Raw genomic sequence first — 27,684 nt, 5'->3', positions numbered from 1 at the left:
ATAATAACTTGAAATTTGTAAAAAAAATCAACATCTCAATGATATAACGAAGAGTTTATATTATTTGAATTTAAAAAAGTTGATACATCCTAATTTTCTAATTGACTTGCTTTTTAATTTTATTCAATAATTCTAATTCTAAATTTAAATTATTTTGACATATTGGTATTGATTTTCCATTGATTTAATATGATACATTTTGTACTTATTACTTTTGTCTGTACTTTCAAATAATTTTTCATCAAACATTCCCAATACAATTAATAATTAAATAATAAAATTTACAATTATCAAGATAATATTAATATAATATTAACACACTTTATTATTATTTTAATTAAATTGTCTTATTTACAAATGATGTTGACAACAAAATTAATCGACTTTGTATTGGCTTAGCTTCTTTTTTATTTAACTCTTTTTAAAAATAATTTAAACACTAAAATTGGTATCAAACAAAATTGTTTATGTGCATTCAAACAAATTTTACATAACAAATAAAACAAAAAAAAAATATATATTTAAAAATTATTGTGATTTTTGTTGTTTGCCAATGAATTTTTGTACAACTGGAGTTTTGTAAAGTCGTATTGATGCTATTGATCCAGCACAAGCACCAACCCAATAAACAATAACATGTTCCATAAATGTTGTTCCAAGACAACCATATTTCAATGATGTTGCCAATGCAGGATTAAAATATCCACCAGAATAATTAAAAGCTGCATGAATAAAAAATATAAAATTAACAAAAAATAAATAAAGATTGTATATAAAATTATATATTACCCAAAACAACTAGTGAAGTTCCAATAAATGAATCAAGTACACTTCCAAATCTTGAATTCATTTCACCAATAGCACGTGATGCAATTCTGCATAAGCAAGTTGCAATGCATTCAATAAATGCACCAACAATAACAGGTACCTGAAAATAAAAAATTTAAATTATTTTAACTGAATATTTATTAAAACTATTGATAGAATTACCTGTAGATCAGTTGTACAATCATCAAAGGCACGATTTTTATGTGTCTGTACAATTTCAAGTGCCCAAAGTATTTGTATGTATCTAAAAATAGCAAGACCACCAACAAGTTGTGCCCAAATTAATAAAAATGCATCTCTTATTGATTTTTTTCCTTCAATAAAATCTTCCAAATGTGTATATGGACAAGCTGTTGCATCTTCCCAATTAATTGACCACCAAATTGTCAATAAAAATAAGTAAATTGCATACATTGATACACCCCAATTATCTGCAACTAATTAAAATAAATTAAATTATTAATATTTATCATTATTAAATGATCATTTTAGATGACTTACTGATGATGAGTTCAAAACAGGCACCACATAATTCAGCAGTTGCAATGCCTTCAAGAAATAGGGATCTCAAAAAAGGACGTTGTGTATAATAATTTACATATTTTCTTGACCAATATGCTATTAAACTTGTTAATAGAATATAAAATGTTGATACAATTAAGGCAATTGTTGATGCAGCCATTCTTAAATCGAATTTTAATATCTAATTTACAATATAAAAATGTAATTAATAATAAATAATTATTAAGTAATTTAAAAGTTAAACAAATAATCATTTTTTTTTTGAATAAATTTAATGTAGCTTATAAAATTAATAATGTAGCTTATAAATTATTTTAAATAATTAGTTTTTTTAGTTGAATTTAAAAAATTATTAAAATAACAATTAATAGAATTTTTTTTCATACACATTTTGCAGTTATTTTCACTCAATTGCCCTCCAAGGTCATCATAGTTGACGTAACACAAAGCAAATGTTCGTTAGAAAGCAAAGTTTATCATGAAATTCATAAAAATCCATTATATTAATAAATAATAATTATTTATAATAATAAAAGATAGTTTTAGAAATATTATTTTGTATTATTTTTATGTTAAAACTATTAGTAATTTAAATTTTATTAAATTAAATTTATAAAAAAAAAATAGAACAAACACACCTAAGGTTTCTAGATGATGACTTGAATTTAAAAATAATAAAACCATACAAATACACTTACATTTTTCAATTAAATAACTACAATAATAATTTAACAAAATATTTAACACATCAAGTAGTCACTTTCATACTTGATGATGAATAATTAAAATAACGTTTAATAAAAAAAAAAATTATAAAAAAATAATAATATATAAATTTTTTTCTAAGTAAAATAATTTTACTTGTGGTTGAGTTTGTTAACTTGGCAAATTGTCAAAGGGTCAAGCCAAATATATATTTTAAAAATACAAAAATAGACAACGTCAAAATTATTTGTCACAAAAACTCTATCTATAATAAGGAACTATTAAATAATTTTTAATTCAATTAATTTTATTTTTTTCTTAAATTTTATTTGTCCTTATCAGTAACTAACTACAAACTATGTTACATTGATAAACGGTTTTATTCATTTTACCTTTATAATGCTAAATCATTTTTCCATTCAAATTATTATTTTTTTTTTTTTATCAAAATGATTTTGTCATATTTTTCATTTATTTCATTAACTTATGTGTTGGGCGTTTTGACTCTAATTATTCATTAACACTAATTAATAATTATATATCTTTATATATGTATAAAAAAAAAAAAAAAAGATGAAAAATGAAATAATAATAGCCTTAGCATATAAGTAATAAAAACCTAATTAAAAAAAAAAAAAATAAACGAAAGAAAAGAAAAAAAAACAACAAAAAAGTATAATTTTATCATTTTTTGTTATTTTTTTTTTTTAGATATTTATTTACAGAAATCAAGTTGTCTCATTCTTGAATTTTTTAATTGGTCCATTCTCATTGTTGGGATCAGTAGATGGCATTCTTGAATGTCTTTTTGTTTTGGAGAATGTTATGGTACTAGGTGTCATTGTTGTTGATCCAGTTCTATAAATTAATTAAATTATTTTTATAAATATAATTATTATTTAAACAAAACAATACAAATTTATATAAATTAACTTACTGAGATTTTTGTATATCAATTTCCATTGCACTACTATCACCAGCACTTGTACATGCAACAATTGTATAAGTTTGCATTGATCTTGGACTAATTTCACCAGGTTCACGTTCAGTATATTTATCTTCATCCTTTCTTTTACCATCTTCTTTTTTTTCTTCAATTTTTTCTGGTCTTGGTTTAAGTATACCATCAATTGTTGGAAATTGTAATATTGGAACATCAATCATTTTATCACCATTTGTTTTTCTCATTAATTTAACCAATAATTTTGACAAATCTTCTCTTTTACGTGTTACAATAATTTCATCAAACCAATTTTTTAAAGTTTTAATTCTCATTGTATAATTAATAATAGGATTTTTAAAAAAACTTTCTACATATTGTAAAACGTATAATCCACAGTCAGTAAAATTTGATTGTTGTGGTACTTTTGGACAAGCACCTTTGATAGTATCTTTTGTAAATACTTTTTCACCACCAATTTTAGCTGTATATTCACAGCTCAGATAATCTCTCAATGTTGCAACAACACGAGATCTACCAGCACCAGCAAGTGAATCAAATATTAAAATACATGGTATTTTAATATTCTCCTCTTTAATATTCTCCTCTTTAATTTTTACATCTTCATTATCTTCATTATTATTAATAACTTTATCATCACTATTATTTTTTGTTGTATCAACAGAATTATTATCACCATTGCCATTATTACCAACACTACCACCACTAGCATCATTAACAACTTCTTCATCATCATCACTTTCCATATCAAGCTCTTCATCATCACCTTCAGCTTCATCTCTTTCTGATCCATCATCTGGTTGATCAAGTGTTATTGTTGTTGTTACTGGTGTTATTGTTGTACTACCAATTGTAACACTTTGTAATTTATGTTCTTTTACTTTTTTATTTTTATTTATTTTATCATCATTGGTTTTTAATAATGATGTTCCTGGTGTAGCTGTAGTTGTTGTTGTCGTTGTTGTTGTTGTTGTTGTTACTTCAGGTTTAACAACACCAACTAAACCAGGGAAACATATGATTGCTAAAAACCAATGTGAATGCTCATTTATCGGAATTATGATAAAGTCTTTATCGAAAATATTTACGTTTTTAGTCCATTTGGATACTCTTGCATGTCTCTTTGCTGCTGGTGATAATAATTTTTTACTATCACCAGTATGAGCATGTGGACTTGTTAAACGTTTATAAAAATAAGAGCTAAATACATGAGTTCGTTGTTGATCATGAACTGACAACAACTCAAGTGTAATGTATTTTAAATAAAAATCAATTATCACGTCATTTAAAAATTGATCTTCAGCTAAGCATGAATAATCATCAGTTGTTATTGTTATTCCACCTTTTGCTGGTGGTGCTGGATAAACAGTCATATTTTCAACATCATTTAAATTATTATTACCAATTGTTGATTGTCTTTTATTGATATTTGATGATGAATTACTTGGATCTTTTGGTGATGCTCTTATTAATATATCATTAGCTTCTTTTGTTGTTAGCTCGTCAAGTAAATTATTTACTGAAAATAATTGTTTTAATATTATTTTTGACTCTTCATTTAATGATTCTGGTAATAATGTTATTCTTTTGTGAGTTTGATCTTTGCCAGCTGGATCATAATATTGTCCTTTTGTATCTTGCATACCTAATATTTCACGTATTTTTGAACCAGATATTGTATTTGTATAAAAAAATAATACTGGCATTGATTTAGAAAAATGTATTAATACTTTAACAATATCTTGAAATTTAACATGTATTTTAACTGTATCAGTTTCATCTTCAAGTAGTGGTACTGATAATGTTAAACCAGATGAATTTATAATAATATAATCTTTTGGTACATATTTATATGATCCAATTCTAACTGTACGACACATTAATGATGCATTTAATTTTAATATTGAATCATTTTCCATATTTGATAATTCAGTTTCAATTTGTTGATTATCATCATAATTAAAATCAGCTGAATCAATAAATTCGTCAATATTTTTTATTACAGTATTTGTTATAATTGGTTCTTTTTCTGATATAACATCTAATTCATGATTTATTAAATTATCTCTTGTTGTATATTTTTTTTTAATATCAATTTTTTTAATTTTTTTATCATAATCATTTGTATCTTCATCATCAGATGATAAAGTTAAACATTCTGGTTCTTTTATTAATTTTGTTTGTTTTTGGGTTTTTTGACGTACACGTGATCTTGATGAACCATCATCATGAATATTTTTATTATTATTTCCAAAACCTTTATAATACTTATCAATTGACACCATCATATCTCTTTTTTGTGTTGGTTGACATGCATAAGGTGTAGTTTTTGGATTATCTTGAATTTTTTTCTTACAACGATAACAACGATTAAAATCCATTGATGTTAAACCACAATTACCACACACTGCAAGTTTTCCATCAATGTATTTTGGTTCTTCAATATTAACAGTTGATGTTGCATGTATATTATTATCTTCATAATCATCTGGTAAATATTTTTTATCAAACAATACATTATCATCATTTGATAATTCATCATTAACATCATCAGTTTCAGTTGAATCAACAATTGTACCAGCTTCACTTTCAACAATATAATTTATTTTTAATATTGGATCTTTAACAAGTGATACTGTTGTTGTTCCATTAAATGGTATACCAGCCTGTTCAAGTAAATCATTAACAGTACATTCTTCATTTGGTATATCAAATGTTATTAATCTTTGTTCACCATTTGGCATAACAACCAACATTTTAACAGTATTACCTTCAATTTGATGTTGTACAATTGTTGTTTGTGGATTATCAATGGCTTTTTGTAAATATGCATAACTTTCATTAATATTTGGTCCTTCTGCGTCATTATATGAATTATCAGAATTTACTGATTTATCAGATAAATCTGGTATTGATTCAGTATCTGATTTATCTAAATTTATTAATTGCTCTTGTTTTTCAGGTGATGAATTTATATAAACTGATTGTACTGGTGTTTTTTTTTGTGAATATGTTTGAGCTTTTTGTGGTTGTGGTTGTGGTTGTTGCATTGCTTTAGTTGCTTTTTTTTGTTTTAATCTTTCACTTAAACACTCTAATACTTGTGCATCTGAATTACATGGTACTGTTGGTACTGTTGGTGGTGTATTATGATGTATTGGTAGTCTTGGTGATGGTGTTGGTGGTTTCATTGATGGTGTTAATGTTTTTGTTAATGATGCTTGTAATTTTGATGGTACTGATGTTGATACTAATGATTTTAAACGATAAGTTGATGGTGCAACAGTATTTGTTGAACGATTAATTGCTGATGGTAGTATTGATTGTTGCTGTTGCATAGCTTGTCTTTGTTTTTGTTTTTGAATTGGTATTGGTGTTGATGGATATTTTTTATTTGATGAACCTGAATCATCATCAATGACAACATGATTCATTCTCTTTTTCAATGGCTGCAAAATAAAGTATAATAATTTATTTTTTATTTGTTTATAACTTGATTTACATAGGTATATATATTTTTTTGTATTTAAATTAATAATTCTTACGATTGATCGTGGCGGTGGATTTTTCATTGTTAATTGTTTTGTATTATTTGTAGGCACATTAATCAATTGTATTTGTTGACCATTAATAATTCTAGTTATTGGCTCTTTAATATTATTTTCACTAACTGATAAAACTTCGTTTGATCCAATTTGATGTATAAATTCAGCTTTATATTCTTCAGTTGATAAATTATTATCATCAGTCTTGAGATAATATACGTTTGAACTGTAATATAAAAAAAAAAAAATATACATATAAAGATCAATATTTATAATAAAATAAAAAATACAAATTAGATTTCTCAGTTTGAATATATATTCTCGAGATTGATTTATATCTTTATTTTTTTTTCTATTGAGAATATAAAATAGTTGATTAATATGATAGCAGGAAATATGATGGTTGAAATTGTCCAACTTATTTATTTCTAAATAAAGAAAGAAAGAATAAAAATCATTAAATATATGTATGATTTTTGTTGTTTTTTCAACTCAATGTTTGTTGTTTTTTACAATGAAAAATTACCTTTGACCTGGTTGTAATGATCCTTCAATATATATTTCTTGTTGCTGAAGGACTGGTGTATCACTATTTTGTTGTGTTGTATATGTAAAATATTGTTGTTCACCGTTATTAACATCAGACATAACTAAATGATAATTTTGTCCATCAGTTGTGCATATTTGTTGAACAGGCTCATATCGTACACCTTCATAGGTATAATAACTTGCCATATTACACGTAGCACTATTACATTTATGTTTATTTAAATAAAAAAAAAAAATTAAAACAAAAAAAACTGACTAACTAAAAAAAAAACCTAATTCAAGTTGTATATCATCAACTTTACGTTCAATAAAAATTTAAATTGACACTTATATTATTATTTCTATCAAAATGTTTATAAAAAAAAACTATATATAAAAAGAAAAAAAAAACCTCTTTTTATCGTTTATTATAGTCAAAATGTCCACGTGATTATCATCATCATCATCATTTTCATAGCTCACATTGATCCCAAGTATGGTTGCCTGTCAAATACAAAAATATAAAACAATCAATTAAATAAATAGATTAATTTTATTTGATTAACAGAAATTTTTTTATTCATCAAATAATTTAACAATATTTCTATGAGAATAACAATATTTATTACCATAACCTCTAATTTATAAAACGTATATTTTAATTGGTCTGATAAACTTGATTAATCAAAATAAAAAAATAAAAAAAATCAACAAAAATAAAGTTACTGTAAAGACATATATGTAATTATATCATTTTTTGTAAAAATAAAATATAAAAAAATTTATACTATTTATTGCTTAAAAATTTTATTGACTAATAAAAAAAAAAAAAAAAATGAAGATAAAGCACATTGTAAGCTAGATTAGTTAATGTTTAACCTCAATAATAAAAAAATTTTAATTTACAACATAAAAAAATAAAGAAACCGACAGTAAAAAATTGATAAAAAAATTTTTACTATTGTTGTATTAAATATGTATTTTAATATGTCTTACAACAAATTAATAATTAAATAAATTAATTTGATGTTCAATGAATAAATAAACAACAAGTAGAAAAAATTAAAAAAAATTAATTAAAAGTTTGTTGATTGCTAATGATAAATAAAAATTAATTTAACAAAAAACAAGTTGCAAAAAAAAAAAAAATGTGTTTACCTCGAGGATAATTTGATGTATGATTTGATGATTGTAAAATCAATTGTTATTGTTGATAATTGATTGTTAATAATATTGTTTATTTAATAATGTTAAATATAAATAACAAGTGCTATTCGCCATTTTATGGTTTTTTTAGAGATGACGGTTTTTGTGTTGAGTCCTCTATTCTTATTTCTTCCAAGCCCAAACGGCTTTTTTTTTCTCTTTTTTAATTTAGTATGTGTGTATTAGAAAAAGATAGTAATATTACGCCACTGCGACACTACACATAATGGATGCCTACACTTTTATTATTAATAATTATTACACTTATAATTATTAACAATAATGTACTTGTTTAATTATGATCAATATTAACGTCCAAATTTATCCCACTATTTTCGGATAAATGTATTATTAATAATTATTAATTCACTTTTATTTATTGCAAAAATATTGTTGGCTTGCTTTTATCATTGGTGCTTTTTTTTTTTTTTTTTCCTTTTTTCATGGGGGGAGTGTATTGAGTTTAGTAAGGTCGTAACGTTTACAGCGCTCTATTAAGGTGGCAACCAACACGTGTTATACTCATAAATCGGCGGGAAATTTTTAAATATAATTTAGACAAACTCGATTGGTAAAGAATTTTATAATTATTATTTCAACTCGACCGATAAAAATAAAAACTATTCTAATTGTTTATTTAAATTCAATAAATAAACAATTGATAAAATTTAAAAATTAATTTTTAAATTATTTCGATCTCAAGGATATAAATAAATTTCGAATGACAAAATTATAATTTTTTATAATTGTTTACAGTAAATAATTTATTATTATTTATTCAATTTCTTGTACAGGTGTAAATCGACATCTCATAAATAAATACATTATTTCAAAAAAATCTTTAGAAACAATTAAATTATCAGTAACTTGATAAGCTTCACAATGTATTCTACGACAGCTATTATTTTCAATGTATTGTTGAATTACTGAACCATTTAAAATTATTGTTAACTTATTATCTTTGTATAATTTTTTAATTTCAATAGCATAATGAATTGTGTCAGTTGTCACATTAGTACCACCAATTACAAGTCTTTCTAGAGTAGGTGAATTTTTTAAAATATGTCTTATACTTTTATCAGTAATTAATGTAGAACCAGCACATTCAAGAGTTTTTAAATTTTTAAATTGTTTAATAATATCATCATCAATACCTACATTACTCAATAACATGTCATTTAAATTTTTTAAATTTTTTAAATACATAAATGTTGGCTTTGTAATATCTTTGCACCAACTTATGTTGATGTATTTTAATTTACAGCAATTATTTATAATATTTATTAGATTTTCATTTGTTAAACTTTTTAGTGTACAACCAACATTTAAATATTCAAGATTTATTAGCTTTCCAATTGATGATTTACTATCGTTAAATGTTGAACCAGCTAAACTTAAGTGTGTCAATGTGTCTTTTTTTATTTCAAGTAATTCAACAATGTCATTGTCTATTTTCCAATTTTCCAGTGTTAAAATATTGAGATTATTAAACCTTGCAAATTCCTGAAATAAAGAAAATATTATTTTTTAATAATTTATATTGTTTAATAAAAAAATGCTGGACTTACTGTTGCAAAATTATTTGGAAGTGTTTCTCCAGATGCGCAACGAAAACGAAATGTCTTAATACTTTTAGTAACACTCTCAAAAATACATGGTTGATTTTCGTGAATTGAATGTTGATAATTTGGTATTACCAAGCATTCAAGTTTATTCATTTTACTAAATGAATTATTAAAAAATTCACTATCATAATTGCTTAATTTAAGTTCTAATTTTATTAAATTACTGCAATATTTAGCAATAATTGGTATGACAGTTGAATCAAAATCATTATTTACTGATAAATTTGTTAAATATTTTCCACATCTTGATAATATTGTGTAAATATTATTTTTAATAACAAAATCAGTATTGAAATATTTTTTTATACATGAATCATCATTTAGGTCTAGATTTTTTATGTCATACCATGACATTTGACTTGCTTCTTTCCACTTTTTACAAACTGTAATTTAAAAAAATTAATTATTCATTATGTTTATTAATACTTAATGATAATTATTTTTACCATGTTCAGCTTGAAGTCTTTCATCTATTGTTAGAAATGAAAAAATATATGCAAGACCATCATGATTTATTTGTGACAATTCTTTTGATGGCTCTGAATTACAAGCAGCTTTAATTATTGTATCATTTTCTTTAAGATTTAATTTTATTCGTTTCCTCATGATTCTTTCACTCATTTTTTATTTTGACAATCGTTAATAATACTCAAAAAAAAACTAACTGTCAACTGTTGGAGATCAAAATATAACCTCAAACAAAAAGAAATATTAATTTTAAAAAATATCCTTATGTAAATATTTATATAAAATTTTTAAACAATCACATGAAAAAGTCCATCCAAATTAACTTTTAAATAATCATGATACAATTTAGTTTAATTATTATAATTAATTTAACTTTGTTTCTTTTTTTTTTTTTGACACAACAAACCCCTTACCGATTAAGCAAGTGTTTTTTATTTTTTTATTTTCTAAGAATGGATGACGTCGACGTAATTCACCGAAACATGTTTCAACAAGTTTTCCAAGTTGCGCAATTTATTTTAATGTTTAAACTGTGTAGAGAGCATGTGTTTAACAATAATTTTCTCCAAAAATAATTATAAACACTGTCAAACATTGTCATTTCTCAATATTGCCAAGTGTTGAATGTTCAATCCGGCAAAGTAAGTAAATAAAAAATATAATTGTAATTGTTAATTAACCCTTCTATTATTTATTAATTATTATTAACTATCAATTACTCTATATAATTATTAATAATTAAAAACAAAAGAGTATATGATTCTCCTTTTTTATGTATCATTTGCATATGTTTTTTTATGTAAATATTTATTGTTTTTTTTTTTTTGACAGATGTCAGTTGTATCATCAAGATCAACAACAACCAGTGTATCATCAATTTTAAAAAATTCAGAACTAAGAGTTAAATTAATAGCTCAAAGAAATCGTGTTAAATTTAAATTACCAAAAAATTTAAAAAACATTTTAATTAATTATGAAGATGGTAGTGATAAAAGATCTTATAAGGATTTTATTTATACACTTACAGAATCAGTCATCAAGGTAATCATAAATACTAATTATTAATTAACAAAATATATAAATTTAATTATTAAATTATGTTAATTTAATTATTAAAATAATTATTTTTCAGGACAATGAATTTTTAGATTTATTTAATCAAGTTAAACAATGCATATCACAATTAGGTCCACAACATAAAATAATAATTGAAGCATTGTTAAATATAAATTGGACAAACAGATGTCAAGATGCAATAAATGTTTATAAAATATTTATCGAAGATTTAATCTGCATTCATATTGAGCATTGTAAAATAATTATTGACAAGCTTGTTGGTCAATTTAAACCAAGTAAGTTAATAAGTACATACTACAAATTAAAAAAATAAAAAACACTATTTATAATTAATTATTAATTATAAATTTATTTAGTATCACCAGATGCTGATGAATGGCCAGATGGTGAACCAAGAGAACAAGACCTCGAAAGATTATCTCACATTCACGACGTGATCTTAAAAATTTTAAAAATAATTCCAATGTAAGTTTTAAATAATTAAAATAATTATTTAAATATATTTACAATAAAGGTTTTAATTACAGGTCAAATAGTATACTTCTTCAGGTATTATCATCAAAATTTCCATACATGAAAGCAACAACTCACATGCATGAAATTTACATCAGTTCATTGCTGGAAATAATAATTTATATACCAGAAAATCGTCGTGAAATTTTATCTCTCATAATAAACAAGCTGGTTATTCTTGATGTTCATGCACCACGTTCTCAACTTGAATCATCCACTGATGATAAACATTTAGAATCACTGAATGATAAAATAAAATTAGAAAATGATAATAAAAATATTCACCAAATCGGTCATACACTGGATGTATGCATGAATATTTTATTAACATTTATTAATAAAACATGCTATGAAAATAATATGTTAAATATTGAAACAGCAAAGCTTTTATACTTTGATATTATTGATATATTTGAAAAATCAATATTAACAACATACCAAAGTAATCATGTACAATTTATAATTTTTTATATAACAAGTTTTAAATTAGTATTTATTGAAAATTTTTTAAATTTATTATTAAATAAAATTATGAATCCAAATGTAGCTTTAATAATAAGACAAGCATCAGCAAGTTATCTTGCAAGTTATGTTGCAAGATCAAATTTTATATCAATTGAAATGATTAAAAGTATTATTTATGATTTAAAAAATTGGATTGATAATTATATAAAATCACAAAATTCATATGATGGTATTAATATTAATATGCATAATATTTTTTATACAATTTGTCAATCATTATTTTATATAATATCATTTAGACATAAAGATTTAACAATTGACAAAAAAAATATAGTATTTCTTGAAAATTTAAATTTAAATAATATTATAACATCAAAATTAAATCCATTAAAATATTGCTTGCCAAATATTGTTAAAATATTTTCAATGGTTACAAAATTATTACAAATTGCATATTGTTTTAATATTATTAATAATAATAATAAAAAAAATTTACCAATTTTAAAAAATTCAAATTTTTCATGTAATTTTAAAATTGATACATTTTTTCCATTTGATTATTATAATTTAAAAATAAGTGGTAAATTTATTTTACCATTGTTTAAACAATATGATGGTTGTGTTGTTTATGATGATGATAAAAATCTAGATAATAATCAAGTCGATAATGATGATGATGATTTTATTTTAGAATCTTCTAATGACAAAACGAAAAGTATTAAAGATAAAATTATTTGCGAAATTTCGATTTCTTTGTAAATTATTTAATTTCGATTTTTATTTTATTCTAAATATTTCTATTACAAAAGACTAAAACAAAATAATTATATAAAGTATAATTTTTAAAAGTAAATTATACTTTTTTATACTTATTTATAAATTGACTGAAATTTATAAACTTTTTTTTTTTAGTTTTGAAAAGTATTTATTTGTGTTTAAATAAAAAAAAATATATATATGTTATTGTAAAACTGTGTGATGTATTGTCTACTTGATAAATAAAATATTTTATCATTAATATATAGATAATAGCTATTTTTATACTTTTAACTTGAAATTATTATTTTTAAAAAAAATACTAATGGCTATTTTATCTATTCATTTTTTTAACAGCTCACTTAATCTTTAGTTTTATAAAAAAAAAAAAAGGAATTTAATTGTCTTGGTTTAGTTTCAGCTGTAAAGCCACGGTGATATTTAAAAAAAATTAAATATTACATTAGTCTACTCAAGGTTGAACATAAAAATGAATACAAAATTATTTATATTATTATTTTTAATAGTTTTTGTTGAAACAATAGTGCAAAAAAGTGATGATTATACTGTTGATACTTTAAAAAATATTGCTAAAAATATATCAAAGACTGTTAGCAATTTAAAACTACCAGAAACAACTGCTGAAGTGATGACTTATCAAGAAAAATTATCAAAATCATTTAATGATATTATAAATCAAATGGAATATTTTGAAAAGATTCCAATTAAATTGGAGTATTTACAAAATAATTATTCAAATAGAACAATGATAGTAAAAAATGTTTTATTAAATTATATGACAAAAATTGATAGAAATTATGATTTAGTTAAACACTTGATGAAAATTACTGAGTTGAATAAAGGTCTTGGAATACCATTTGTCAGTAATGCCATTATGATTAAAACAAATACCACAAAAATAAGTAGCTACATTCATTATTTAATTATGCCAAATAATACTTTTCCACAATCATCATTGTTACCACAAATATTATCAATAACAAAGGTATTTATAAATTTAATAATAACTATTTTATTATTTATAAATAATAACTAATTGATTTTTTTTTTTTCATCTAGAAAACTCGATGTAATTATCAAGAACCACCAAATGAAAAATACATTATGTTTATGATTTATTTGATACTTGTTTCGTACGAGCTAAAAGCATTTACTGCTGATGTACTTGGTCTTCAATATCAATATGATATTTACAGAAGTAAGACTTAATAATAAAATGATAAATTTCTTTAAATGAAATTTTAATAAAAAAAACTATTTTTCTAGATATCAGTAGAAATCATTTAAATGCAATTATTCAAACAAAATTAAATGATGTTGAATTGAGATTGGAGCAAGACCATGATAATATGAAAAATTGGATAAAACTGTCTGGAAGAAAAATTACAAATTGTTTTAGAGAAAAATTTCAACGAGGTAAAAATACATACAAATAAATTGAATATTCTATAAATAATAATAATTGTTTTTTAATTTTAGATGTTAATTATTTTGGACTTGAATCATTTAATTTGATGGAAAATATTTATTTGATGTCTTCACAAATTTCTATGGCTGATGTGTCAAATAATATGTTTGTATTATTATAATTTATATTTTTTTTTAAATAATAAAATTGTAATTTATTTCACAGGGTTGTTACTGGTGTTAGATTTATCAAGCAACATAAAATACTTTATACTCAAATTCAACAGGGACAGTTGATGACTGGAGGTTGGATAAATCAGTCAACTGTCCACTGGAGACCAGTTGATATTGACAAAACTAAACAGAATAATTTAACAAATACAAATGATGATGATGATGATTTAATTGTAATTAATCAAGATGATTTAATGATCAATTTAAATGATGTTTATTGTCCTCAAGAAGACTACGCTGTAACAGGTGTTGGATTGGGAATAAGTAAAATTTATAAAAATGAAAATCGAATTGTTCTTTTTATAAAATGCCATAAAATAATTTTTCAAACTGGTAAACTTTTTGAAAATAGTACTGGAATTATCGAGGATAATATAAAACATGAGTAAATTATTTTTTTTATAAATTAAATATATTTAAAAATTAATTATCAATAATTCTTTTTTTTAATTTAAGGAAAAATATACAAATTGGTCATTTACATCCAGATGTTGTCCAAAAAAATCATCATCAAAATTTTATAAACGATGGATATGTAAAAATTAATGTAGCCCGAAATCAACTGGTACCTTTTTTCGATAACAGTAATGTTACAAGTTCAACAAGTATTCCAATATCTGGTGTTGGTCTTTATCATAATGGTACTGATTTTTCTGGTGGCCTATTATTTTTTCAATTATACTCTTTGGATTATTCACTTGTAATGAATTTTTATTTTACAAATTAATTATAAATAGTTATTGAAAAAAATTATATCCATAAAAATTTTGAAAAATAAATCAGTTTAAAAATTTACAAACAAATAGCAATCTTTATTAGCCGAGTTTATCTGTTTTTTTTTTTTTTTTTTCAGTCATTAAACCAGTCGTTAAGCCATGTAAATATAAACTTAAATTTTAAATAAATTAACACGTAGTTTTTTTTTATTTTTTTATAATATCTACACTTGTGTCATTAAGACAAAAAATAAAAATGTATTGTTAACAGATAAGAGCTTAATTTTTTTTTTCTACAATTAGTTGATCATCATTCACGGATGTTGAGACATTAAACAATCTTTTTAAAATATTATTTAGTGTATTTTGTATGAAAATTATAATCAGTGATGGATCGAATAAGCATATTATATCTTCTTTTGATGATGACATATTTTTTCATCGAGGTAAATAATAATATAACACTCATCAATGATAAGAAAATTAATTTAAAAATAAATTAAAAATAGTTTAAACATATTTCAGGCAAAAACAAACATAGATGCGAATAATTTTGATAGAAAAATTATGATAATAAGCCAACAAGTGTCAATGAAATTTGAAAAATTTCAAAAAGCTCTAAATCAAAATGAAATTAATTTAATAAATAATATTAAAATATCAATGAAAAAATTTATTTATAAATCAAGAAAACAAAAAGTTACATTTGCACAAAATAATAATGATGATAATGATAAATTAAATATTTGTTTTAAACATGAAAGATTTAATATTTTAAAAAATATACTGCCAAATATTGAATTACAAAATAATCATGTTATAAATATAAACGAGCTGTCACCATTTTCTGATGTTAATAAAGAATTTAATAGCATTAAAATTAATATTACAAAATGTTTTACAAATGAATTTATTGCTGTTGGTAGACACATTAATCAAGCCTACAACGTAAGATCTTATTTATTCATCATTCAACCTTGTAAAAAGAATAAACTTTATAATTTTTTTATTATTTTCTAGACAATTGATAAGAAAAAATCTGTTTTAAAAAAATATCCACCAAATGATATGGCTAATTATCATCAAGAAATATTAAAAAATTTAACAAACATAATTAAATTATCAAATAATTTGGCAAACAATTGTTCGTTGATTCAAATGAGTCTATTTGAAAAATTTATAATTCGTATAAATGATAAATTTGATGAGTGTATTAAAAAAATTACTGATAAATAAATAAATAAATCAAAAACTTTTTTTTTGTGATACAAGAGTTTTATTTTATTGTTGTTGTTGTGGTTGTTGTTGTTATTATTATTATGATGAAATAGTTAGTATTGATTTGATTGAAAAGAATTACAAAAAACAAAAAATCAGAAAAAAATATTGTTGGTTGAAAAGCTTATTTTTGAAAAACATCATTAACTGGCTCTTCTTCGTCATCTTCATCTTCTCCATCTTCACTGTCAAATGTATCATCAGGAATATCATAAAGCCTAATCATTGGCTTATTTGGATCTTTCATAATAAGATATTTGCCATCTTTTTGTTTCATACAAATATCAACAATACATCTAACAATACCCCATGCATTATCCATATTCAAATTAATTTGTGTTGCAAATTCATTTGGTTTATATTGTTGTGTACCAAGTATAACGTGTTTATTTGAATCACGTACACTTGCACGTGATACATAACCAAATTTAATTTGATCAGAACCAACAAGTAATGCTTGTACAGTCCATTTAGCAAGTTTACATGAATTATTACGTAATTCATTAGCAAGTACAGCACCACGTTGAGTATCTAATTTTTGTCTCCATTCAACACCATTTGCAATTTTAGAATCCCATTCATTTAATGCTTTTATTGTTAAATATTGTATTTCACCATTTGGTCCTTGCATAACAGCATCATGTTCACAACGACATACAAGTACAACATCATTACCTAAATCCCATTTTTTATAACGATAACCAACACTTGCAACATCAGTATTTTCATCTTCAGTTATAAATGGATTAACTTCATCAAATTTATGTCTTGGTTCAGTTGATTTTAATACTTGTTGTGAAAAATTATGATTAACAAATGTTGCTTCAAGACCAAGATTACGTGGTGAATTAATTGAACCACCACCATCTTCTTGTGGTGGTTCTAAACTTGTTTCATTAACAGTTAATAAATCAAATTCAGTATTATCACGTTTATCAAAAAATAATTTGTTACCAATTTTTTCAATAACAATATCCCATGAATAATTACTACGTGTACAACACATTATTGTTGCTAATATTGAATCAGTTGCATATACTGTACCAACTGTTTTAGATAATTTACGTATTATTGGATCATCAGTTGTTGTTACTGTATGAAATATACGATCAATACTTTGTAATGATTTTTCATTTTTAACATTAACACGATCATATAATTTATCATAATATTCTAATGAACCAGCACATAATACATCTTCACCATTTTTAATTGATGGTAATGATAATTTTGATAAACGTGAAAAATCCATTTCTTCAATTGTTGTCCAATCAGGCTTAACAGCAACTGATGCATCACGTGATTTCATTGATTGATTACGATGATTTCTCATACCTTGTTGACGACGTTTTATTTGTCCTTTACGATCACGTTGTTTTGTTTTATCAAATTGTTGTGATTGATTAAAACCACCACGACCACGTTGATTACGTCCAAAACGACCACGTTGATATGGTGGTTTTTGTACTCTTGTTGTATCAACAAGATGAAATGTTGATTCATCTTCATCATGATAGTAAGAATATTGACCAGCTGATCCAAATTGAGATGTGTATTTATCTGATTTAAAAAAAACACACAATAATTAATTATTTTATTGATAATTATTATTATTATTAATAATAATAGCAACAACTTACTGTTGGATTTTCTATCCTGGGATGCAGCAGCAGTCCAATCAGAAATCTAATAATAATAATATAAAAAATGATTATTATAAATATTCTATATAAAGAACACATGTTAATATTGTTTAAATAAAATTACCTTGCCAAGTCTATCGTTTTTAGAAAATGGCTGATATGGTGTTCCTTTGAATTGATCACTCAATGTTTCAGTTGGTCCCCAACCAGTGACATTTGTTTGTACCTCAAGACCTTTGAATGGTACATGTTCTTCATCAGTTTTAAGTCCCATTATGGGACAGTATTTTTGTAATTGAAAAATTTGTTAATTGGATTTATTAATCAACTTTTTCTTAATACAAATTATTCATTAAAAAAATGCCGACAGAATGCCACGAGCCCTCAAAGCACGATGTGACAAGATGACCAACTACAAGATGGAGTCAAACGGAAATGACGAAATAAATTTTATCAGTGAATTTTATTTTTTCAAAATGTCTGACTTTTTACTACGTAAATCAAATATTTCAAATTTGAATATTTTTTATTTCTTGAAAATAATTATTTTACATAAAGCAGCTTGAAATTATTTATTAAAATAATTTTGTTTTTGTTAATTATTAAATTTTTTTTTAATAGAAATTTACTATCTTTTTTTTGTTCTAGGTATTTGTAAGTATTGATAATTTTTTTTTTTTTAACAATAAGTTTATTTACTCTAGATTAACAACAATTTTCTAGAAATAATTATCTTTATTTTTTTTTTTTTTTTTCAACACAAGATATATAATTATAGCAAAAAATACGGTAAATGTTTTACTTTCAAAGATTGATCTTATCAAAACTACACTGTCGACATAAATTTTTATTGCACATAAAAAAACTAATAGTAATTAATTTTTTAAACATATAAACAAATAATATAGAGTAAAAAAAAATTAATTAATTCGAGTAAATAATTTGAACAGTTGATATAATATTATCGTTAAATAAATAAATTTTTAATTAGTATAATAATGTTGTTTTTTCTTTAATTATTTCATTTCAATTTATTATCGTATTGTGGTGTTTAACAAGATAAGAAAATTGCGATTAATAATTTTTCAGTACAAATTTTTTTATATTGTTTTAAAGTGATAAATTATGAGAAAGCTAATTAACTCTTATTTAATATTATTTTTAATAATATTAAGCTCAATAAAGGTAATTGAAATAAATTAAAAAATATAATTTAATAACTAATTATTTAATTTTTAACTAGAAAATAAATGCAAATGATGAGGTAAATATTGAAAATTTATTAAACACCATAAGCTTGATAAATAATAATATGACAATAAAAATTAATCAGCTTGAAAATGAATGGCCAAGTAAAATAAACAATACAATAAATGAAATTAAAAGTATTATGATAAATACAATTGATAATTTAAATGATGAAATAAAAAACGAAAAGAAAAAAGATCATTGTTTTATAGATAAAAATCATAAACCATCTATTCATATTCTTGGTATTGGATTAAATCGTAGAAGAGGAATGTTTATACAAGATTTATCATTGAATGAAAAAATGAATAATATTAATCTCAAAATAAATGATTGTTTTACAAATGAATTAACTAAAATTAAAGATGCCAAAAAATCACTTGAGGTAAGTATAAAAAAAAAAAAACAATTATTTAAAAATATTTAATTAATTTAAATTATCAATTATAGGATATAAAAATACTATTGGAAAATCATAATAAATATAATAATAATTATAAAAAATTTGATTTATATGAAAAATTTATAAAATACATAAATAATACAGCATTTAAATCAAAAGAATTATTATTAAAATGTATTAAAGATGAATTTGTTAATTTTTGGGCAATTATCAATAATGTTAAAGATAAATTTGAATCATGTGTATCATCAGCAGTTGGACTCTCAAAATAATAATTTAAAAAAATTAAATCAAACAAATTCCAGTATCACAATGTTTGTTTGTTTTCGTTTTTTTTTTGTAAAAGAAAATTGTTTAATTAAATCCAAATAAAAATGTACAAAATAATAACAGATATACAAATTGTTTTTTGTAGTAAAATCTATATATAAAAAAAAATAATTAAAAATTTATACAACATCAAGATGAACTGGTAAATCATCTTGTTGTTTGATAAGTGTATCAAGTGCTGATTCAAGATTTTCAGGTAAATGATCAAGTAACATTCTTGGCATAACAGTAAGTTCCATAAAATCTTCTGGTTGTGCCCATCTCATATGATATAATTTATCATTATTATTTTTTTTAATACTATCATTATTATGATAATTTTTTAATCTTCTAATATGTAATATTCTTCCAGCATTATAAAGACGTACTTTTGAATATCTTCTTCTTGTTAAATCTTTTTGAAATATAATTGTTTCATCATTATTATAATGATTATTATGATTAATTGTATTATCATCATTTGTTATTGATAATAATGGTAATTGTCCAGGTATTGAATTAATAATATTATTATTTCTCCATGTACGTTCAAGATCACGATCTGGTACACCAAATAATGCATAACCAAAACCATTTAATACAACTCTATATTTTGGTAATTTACATGCTTGTAATGTTATTAATAATGATGTACGAAAATTTTCAGTACTATCAACACTAAGACGCATAACAAGATCATCACCAAGACCAATTGTAAATACAAAACTTTCAGTAATACGTGCTGCATCACGACTAAGTAAACCAGCTGGTGTTGAAAATGCATAAACACGTAATAATGGATATTTTGGACGTAACATTATACCAAGTAATACTGCTAAACCAGCACCAAGACTATGACCAGTTAATGTTAAATTATAATTTGGATATTTTTTAAATGCTTTTTTTAATATATTATATTGTTCAAGTTGTTTTAATATTACTTTTGCACCAATAATCATACCACGATGTGCTTGACTATTTTTAGGTAAACCATTAACTTCAAATGTATCTGATGCTGCAGCAATATCTGTTATTAAATCACGTAATGATAATGAACCACGTATTACAATAACAATACTTGATGCTTTATGATCAGCAATAACACAAAATGGTATCTGTAATTAATATATTAATATATTAATTAATCATATTTGTTATTTAATTTTTGGAAATAAAATAAATATTATACACACCTCACATAAATGATTTCTAAATGATGCAAGTAATATATCATCTTCAGATAAATTTGATAAATATTTAACACCAGCAAGACTACATAAACAACAATTATCATCAAGTACAATTTGTTCATTATTACGAAAACATGAACAACATGTCATACGTTTAAATAATTTACAACAACCAGTACATGTATTTTGATATAATACAAATAACCAACCATATGATGCTATTGATAATTTTATATAATGATGTGCCCATTCAAGTGTCATCCAATTTGGTATATCTGATGTAAATATTTCATTTTCATCTGTAAATATAAAATTTAAAAAAAACATACTTGTAATTTTTTTTTATTAAATATTTTACTTTTATATTTAAAAAAAAATAAAACATTTAAATTAACATACCTACAGTGTACTGTGGTGAATCAAGAATATTTAATCTTCGTAATTCAAGTGTCTCACGTTTTTGTCGTACTCTTAATAGTACACATCCAGCAACAACATCTGATGGTACTAAATCAGTTCCTCTGAATAATGAACTAAGTAAACCTAGTGACAAAACAGAAAAAAAAAATATATTGTAATTAAAAATTGCATGGGCTTTAAGCATCATGTATCTATACGTAACACCAGCAACATGTTTGGCCAATATATGTGTAAAATAATATCACAATAATAATTTATATTGTATAAAATGTAATTAAAAAAAATGTAAATAATTAATAAACCACTTGGTTTACTTGTACCAATATTTAATGTAGCTTGTATTTTCAATTTATCCATTAAAAATTGATTACACAATTGTTGTGTGTCTTTTTGTACATAGTGTTTTTTTTGGCACTTACCCTCAGTGCACTTGGCTGATGAAAGTGCCAACTCGCTTACCGCTTATGTGTTGAAATGTTTCATCAGCATTTTCATCACGTCTCATCCACCATAAAAATTTAAATCTTCTCATCCATATACGTGATACTTTTCCATGTTCAACTGAATCTTCAAGTATTTTATCAGGATTTTTTAATGAACCAAGTGGATCAAATATTAATGCAAGACCCAGCAATGCTATTCCAGTCATAATCCAATCAAATAATACTAGTGATTTTATAACTGTTATTGTATAATGTTCTTCAGTACATTTAACATAATCACCAAATACCCAAAGTGTGCCTAATATATTCCATCCAATTTCAGGTAATAATAATAATATTCTAAAATAATAAAAAATAATTAATATTATATATTTATTTCAAGCTTGATGATGATGATAATGATGATGATTTAATTACTCACTTGAATGTTAATAATGGTGGAACAAATCTTCTAGCATATGTGTCTGTTATTGAACCTCTTGAACTTTGATTGACCATTATAAATGATAATACAATAACAATTAATATAATTATTAATTCACCAATAAAAAAAACACGAACAATACCACCACCTATTTTACATTTCCATGTTTCATCGTAGTATCGTAAACAAGCAATTCCAAGTAGAACAAACCTGAAAAATTTTAATAGCAAAATCAAATTTTTAAAATTACAAAAAACAATATATATATACAAGCTGTGTTTTGTAAAAGTTGATCATAAATCATTTGAATCAAAAAAAGAAGAGAAAAAATGTAATTACAAATGATAAACTATTATTATTATTATAAATAAAAAAAAATTAATAAAACTTGCCAGACGGAACGAATAAATAGTTCAAAAAGGCCAGGGTAAACAAGATCATCAGTTGCTGCAAGCCACTTCCGTCCAAATATTGTCAATGCCGGCATCTTGATCTTGAAAATAAAATAAAATAAATAATAATAAAAACAATCATTATATTAATAATACAAGTATATTATTTTTATAAAAATTATGATAGAATAAAAAAGAATTCTACAGGTAGATTAATATCTTTTTTTTTTTTTTGCAATTTTATAACTGTGATTCGGTTCGTTTCAGTTTATGCTTTGATAATCACAATACTAAGAAATTCATTTCATTAAAATCTATATATATATCGTTATAAATATGATTGAAAAAAAAACTATAACTGTAATTTAACAATGATAAATTTATTATGAATCATAAAAATATAATTAAAAATTAATTTGCATAGTATCGAGTGTTTGAATATTAATTTTTTTTCTTTTAAATATATAAAATATCTGTTGCAAAATAAATTACACTGAAGATGATAATTATTTTTTAACACGAATAATTATTATTTCATCTAAATATATTCTTTTTTTTTTTTTTTATTAGCATAACGCAATGTAATTATTTTATAAACTTGATACAATTACATTTAAAAAAAAAAATTATTTTCCTTATTTTAATTTAACACACGCATATGGTTGTTTGTTGTATTACACAATGTTATTTACTAGAAATTATTGATAATTAATTTACTACCTTGGTAATTGTACTAGTAATTATTTATTAAAATTTTTTGATCGTATCAGTTCAATGAAAAATTCAATGAGCAATAGAGAAAGCAACATAATATAAATCCTTTTTTTTTTATTTTTAACATTTTTTATATCAACACTTTTTTACTTTTTTTTTTTTACGACTGTTTACACAATTTTATTCTCACGCGTTTAGTCTTTTTTTTTTTATCTATTTATTTTGCAATTTTTTAATATTTTATTTAACCACTTTAAATGTGCCGAAATATAATTAATTCATTATTTAAGTTTTTTTTTTTAAAACTGGTTTTTTTTTTTAAACTTTTTAAATGACAAAATTATTCAAATATGTAGAAAAAAAATTTCATTTCGTTTCTCATTGCGACAAGTATTAATTACAAAATTAATACTATTATTATGAACTTTTTTTTTTTTCGCGGTAAAAAGTTATGATGACGTATGGTATGCTGATTTTTTTTTTTTAAATGTTATTGAAGAAATAAAAAAATTTCCACGAATATTTTTTTTTTCAAAATTGAATGACAAACAACTTTCAGATATTTTTTCAAATTAAATTTGACAAGTTATCCTTGTTATTTGTAGATGTATTTACGTGTATAATGTGTACATAATGGTGATAAGTATATTATGTTTTATATTTTTATTTTTAATGTATGAAAAAAAAAAAAAAAAAAAAAAAATCATGAGTGGAGAAAGTTTTTAACCAAAGAGTAAATTTATAGATGTGATTCTTAAAAATTGCATAATCTCTATATTTTAAATCAGTTGAAAAAGTTATTTAAACAAACAATAAATTTAAATAATAAAATAAACGTTAGATAAATTAATTTATCATGTACTTTCTTCATTTAAAAAAAGAATATTAAATTTAATTTTACATTTTAAATTCATAAGCAATGTATCATAATAGATGAATCATAAAAAAAGATAATCTTTTTTTAACAACAAATTTTAAATTAATAAATAATTTTCCAGCATCTTACTTTAAATCTTCATTGAAAAAAAAAATATATTTAATTTAAATAAATTATAGTAATAATAATAAAATATAAAAACTTACAATTAATATTCAATTTTCGCTAAATAATATATTTATTAATAAAATTTTATATAATCAAATTTTTATATATATCGATAAAAAATATATTACTCAAATTGTTATTTAATTTTTTCATCACAATAATGACACATTAAATAACTTCATGTGCCAATAATTCGATAACACATATTACAAAAATAATAATTATTTTTATATAAAAAAAATAAGTAAATAATAATAGACTGTTATAATAATTTTATGTAAGAAAAATAAACTGTCACAGCGACTAATGTTTTTTTTTAAATTGAAGAATATAATTTTATTTAAAAAAATACGTTAATTATGTCCATAACATGCAGGAGTTTTTTCATCATTACTATGAACCTGTGATAATCACCGGAAATAACTATGTAAATTTATAAAATAATAAAAAAAAATTTAAAACGATCATTTTTATTTGTAGCAAAAAAGAAAAATCAAATGAAAAAATTCTTTTTTTTTTTTTTGAAAAAATCATTAACACTGTTTCACGGTTTTAAAAAATTATCACATTTTAATTTTTCAATGAAATAATTATAATTTTTATTTGATTGTTTTGTTGTTTAATTTTTTTTAAATTTTGCAAATGGATCTACTGGTCACGATGGAACAAAGGCAACTGGACGCAAGTGAAAGACTATCGAAACTTCTTAGCAATCGTTGCGTCAATGCTGCGCGCCAACAAATTCTTTTTATATTTTTTTTTTTACTTTTTAAATTTTTTTATTTATTTTTTTGCTACCTTCAAGTGAATGGCAATCTGAATTCTCATAGATTTTTTTATTTTTATGTTTAACTTTGTATATTTTTAACGATTTATTTTGTTATTTTATTTTGTTACTTTTTTTTAAAAATTTTATTTATACGAATCGTGAGACCGGTTCACCTTGCACTGTCGTAGTAATGCTTGATATTGCTTTACACGCACATTTTACAATTTTGCTTTCTTTACAATTATTTATTTATTTTTTATGCATTTGAAATGTAATTTTGTGATTGTATAATGCATCTTACATATAAGTAGTATTTTTTTATTACATATTTATCAATGTATTAGCAATTTTTCATTATCTTATTTGATTTTTTATTGAATAAATTGATCAAGTATTTCTTAATTATAATTTTCATGATTACATTTTACGACTATGTCATCTTTTTAATATAAAAATATTTAAATATGAAAATTTCTAATTAATATTGCTGATGTTATGTTTGCAAATTTTATATTATTTTTTAAAAGATATATCAGCGGAAATTGTTTGCTTTTTTTTTACTGAATCTTCAGTACATTCTTGAGCAATTGTCAATTAAATGATGATTGCAATAAATTGTAGTATATTCTTGGAATATTTACAATCATTATCTCATTTTATTATTAAAAATAAATAGCAATTTAATTTTTTCAAATGAAAAACAATTAAATTCTTTTTTACAATGTGTAATTTAATATTTGGCAATTAATATAACAAATAAAATTCAATTTATAATTTTCATTTGTATGATTAGCTTGATTACGATGATATAAAACAAAAATAAAAAATGTTATAAAAAATTTTCTCAATGAAAATAAATAATGCAGTCAATGAATGAATGAATTATTGAATTAATTTATATTCAAGTCGAGTGAATTAATGTAGTTTTTGTGTTGATAAAGATGATTGACTTGGATCTATTGATAATTGAGATTAAATAATAATTACATCATTGATAAAATCAACTTACCCAACTCCAACTTATCCAGCTGTTGTTTAATTTTTTTATAAAAACACTTGTCTTATAAAAAAGCTGGATGATAACTTGATGATTTTAAATACATGGATTGATCAACTGATTAATGACAATTCATGTTGCTTTCTTGTTTTTCTGTCAACAATAAATACAAAAATAATTATTATTCAAAAATATTTTAAATGTAAACTGATAATTATACTAACCCTGGATTCACGTGAGTTGATTATTTTAATAATTTATTTTATTTCATGACGTGGACACATTGATCAATCACATAACAAAATTATTCTGACACTTTTCAACTCATGACAGCTTTTTTTTTGTACTTTGGAGTCTTTTTTTTTTCTTTATCTTGATTTTTAAATGATAATTTTGGACAACAATCATGAATCATGAATGTTAAAATTACTTTTATTATTTAATTTTTGTTATTATTTTTTTTTTCCATCTAGTATTATTGATATTCCATGAGTTATCAATACCAATTTCAGCTGGATCAATTGAAGATAATTTATAAATTGCCACGTCCATTTCTTGAATCTATTTAGTTAAATTAATTTAAAATAATTTTTATTAATAATCTAGATAGCTTTTTAATTATTTAATTATTCATTATTTTTTATTTACCTATTTTTATAATTGTTATTTGTTGTTGTTGTTTTTTTGACTTGTTGCTTTGTCGGTTTTTTAGGTGGGGGCATGCGCGCGCAATGGCATTATGATGGCGGCGATATTTGTTGTGCTGGCGCCACCGGAGCGGACAAGCCGGCTCAATGCGGGGAAGGGCGTCAGTACAGTTTGTGAACTTGAA

General features: G+C 22.8%; 8 protein-coding genes across 13 annotated transcripts; 3 read left to right on the top strand and 5 right to left on the bottom strand.

Moving 5' to 3' along the window:
- Nucleotides 1-40: 40 nt before the first annotated feature.
- LOC122857190 (aquaporin-11) lies at nucleotides 41-2,397 on the bottom strand. 3 transcript variants are annotated; one of them, XM_044159233.1, is made up of 5 exons: nucleotides 2,049-2,397; nucleotides 1,330-1,531; nucleotides 991-1,265; nucleotides 790-928; nucleotides 41-722 (listed from the first exon to the last, which is right to left on the bottom strand). In XM_044159233.1, the coding sequence occupies exons 2-5, from the start codon at nucleotides 1,508-1,510 to the stop codon at nucleotides 529-531; spliced, it is 789 nt and encodes a 262-aa protein (XP_044015168.1). In that variant the 5' UTR covers nucleotides 1,511-1,531; nucleotides 2,049-2,397; the 3' UTR covers nucleotides 41-528. The 3 variants fall into 3 exon arrangements, with proteins under 3 accessions (XP_044015168.1, XP_044015169.1, XP_044015170.1); XM_044159234.1 differs by having other exon boundaries at nucleotides 43-722; nucleotides 1,737-2,397; XM_044159235.1 differs by lacking the exon at nucleotides 2,049-2,397 and adding an exon at nucleotides 1,989-2,006 and having other exon boundaries at nucleotides 344-722.
- Nucleotides 2,398-2,516: 119 nt separating this feature from the next.
- Nucleotides 2,517-8,716, bottom strand: LOC122857189 (sentrin-specific protease 6-like). The gene is made up of 6 exons (XM_044159231.1): nucleotides 8,248-8,716; nucleotides 7,502-7,593; nucleotides 7,088-7,309; nucleotides 6,562-6,787; nucleotides 2,993-6,465; nucleotides 2,517-2,913 (listed from the first exon to the last, which is right to left on the bottom strand). Exons 3-6 carry the CDS (start codon nucleotides 7,294-7,296, stop codon nucleotides 2,784-2,786), a joined length of 4,038 nt encoding a protein of 1,345 aa, XP_044015166.1. The 5' UTR covers nucleotides 7,297-7,309; nucleotides 7,502-7,593; nucleotides 8,248-8,716; the 3' UTR covers nucleotides 2,517-2,783.
- Nucleotides 8,717-9,030: 314 nt separating this feature from the next.
- Nucleotides 9,031-10,803, bottom strand: LOC122857188. The gene is made up of 3 exons (XM_044159230.1): nucleotides 10,367-10,803; nucleotides 9,864-10,303; nucleotides 9,031-9,798 (listed from the first exon to the last, which is right to left on the bottom strand). The coding sequence occupies exons 1-3, from the start codon at nucleotides 10,539-10,541 to the stop codon at nucleotides 9,070-9,072; spliced, it is 1,344 nt and encodes a 447-aa protein (XP_044015165.1). The 5' UTR covers nucleotides 10,542-10,803; the 3' UTR covers nucleotides 9,031-9,069.
- A 120-nt stretch (nucleotides 10,804-10,923) lies between these two features.
- On the top strand, nucleotides 10,924-13,704 carry LOC122857187 (RNA polymerase I-specific transcription initiation factor RRN3-like). The gene is made up of 5 exons (XM_044159229.1): nucleotides 10,924-11,029; nucleotides 11,220-11,429; nucleotides 11,521-11,740; nucleotides 11,822-11,930; nucleotides 11,993-13,704. The coding sequence occupies exons 2-5, from the start codon at nucleotides 11,220-11,222 to the stop codon at nucleotides 13,200-13,202; spliced, it is 1,749 nt and encodes a 582-aa protein (XP_044015164.1). The 5' UTR covers nucleotides 10,924-11,029; the 3' UTR covers nucleotides 13,203-13,704.
- Nucleotides 13,705-14,785: 1,081 nt separating this feature from the next.
- Nucleotides 14,786-15,590, top strand: LOC122857185. Its single transcript, XM_044159228.1, has 3 exons — nucleotides 14,786-14,793; nucleotides 14,854-15,246; nucleotides 15,318-15,590. Coding segments are annotated over exons 1-3 (666 nt in total). The 5' UTR covers nucleotides 14,786-14,791; the 3' UTR covers nucleotides 15,589-15,590.
- A 108-nt stretch (nucleotides 15,591-15,698) lies between these two features.
- On the bottom strand, nucleotides 15,699-19,072 carry LOC122857183 (eukaryotic translation initiation factor 3 subunit D-like). The gene is made up of 3 exons (XM_044159226.1): nucleotides 18,623-19,072; nucleotides 18,496-18,541; nucleotides 15,699-18,415 (listed from the first exon to the last, which is right to left on the bottom strand). The coding sequence occupies exons 1-3, from the start codon at nucleotides 18,770-18,772 to the stop codon at nucleotides 16,980-16,982; spliced, it is 1,632 nt and encodes a 543-aa protein (XP_044015161.1). The 5' UTR covers nucleotides 18,773-19,072; the 3' UTR covers nucleotides 15,699-16,979.
- Nucleotides 19,073-19,538: 466 nt separating this feature from the next.
- LOC122857184 (probable basic-leucine zipper transcription factor S) lies at nucleotides 19,539-20,551 on the top strand. Its single transcript, XM_044159227.1, has 3 exons — nucleotides 19,539-19,683; nucleotides 19,742-20,131; nucleotides 20,197-20,551. Exons 1-3 carry the CDS (start codon nucleotides 19,624-19,626, stop codon nucleotides 20,419-20,421), a joined length of 675 nt encoding a protein of 224 aa, XP_044015162.1. The 5' UTR covers nucleotides 19,539-19,623; the 3' UTR covers nucleotides 20,422-20,551.
- On the bottom strand, nucleotides 20,477-27,589 carry LOC122857182 (diacylglycerol lipase-beta-like). Of its 4 annotated transcripts, XM_044159223.1 has the most exons (9): nucleotides 27,501-27,589; nucleotides 27,077-27,413; nucleotides 26,865-27,005; nucleotides 23,328-23,428; nucleotides 22,933-23,145; nucleotides 22,528-22,850; nucleotides 22,048-22,191; nucleotides 21,652-21,947; nucleotides 20,477-21,573 (listed from the first exon to the last, which is right to left on the bottom strand). In XM_044159223.1, exons 4-9 carry the CDS (start codon nucleotides 23,420-23,422, stop codon nucleotides 20,599-20,601), a joined length of 2,046 nt encoding a protein of 681 aa, XP_044015158.1. In that variant the 5' UTR covers nucleotides 23,423-23,428; nucleotides 26,865-27,005; nucleotides 27,077-27,413; nucleotides 27,501-27,589; the 3' UTR covers nucleotides 20,477-20,598. The 4 variants fall into 4 exon arrangements, with proteins under 4 accessions (XP_044015158.1, XP_044015157.1, XP_044015159.1 ...); XM_044159222.1 differs by lacking the exons at nucleotides 26,865-27,005; nucleotides 27,077-27,413; nucleotides 27,501-27,589 and adding an exon at nucleotides 25,885-26,062; XM_044159224.1 differs by lacking the exons at nucleotides 26,865-27,005; nucleotides 27,077-27,413; nucleotides 27,501-27,589 and adding an exon at nucleotides 25,125-25,171.
- Nucleotides 27,590-27,684: the final 95 nt, after the last annotated feature.

The sequence above is a fragment of the Aphidius gifuensis genome, linkage group LG5 (assembly GCF_014905175.1).
Source record: "Aphidius gifuensis isolate YNYX2018 linkage group LG5, ASM1490517v1, whole genome shotgun sequence".
Classification (NCBI taxonomy): domain Eukaryota; kingdom Metazoa; phylum Arthropoda; class Insecta; order Hymenoptera; family Braconidae; genus Aphidius; species Aphidius gifuensis.
The sequence above is the reverse complement of the archived record's forward strand: the minus strand, read 5'-3'. Positions and strand labels throughout refer to the sequence as shown.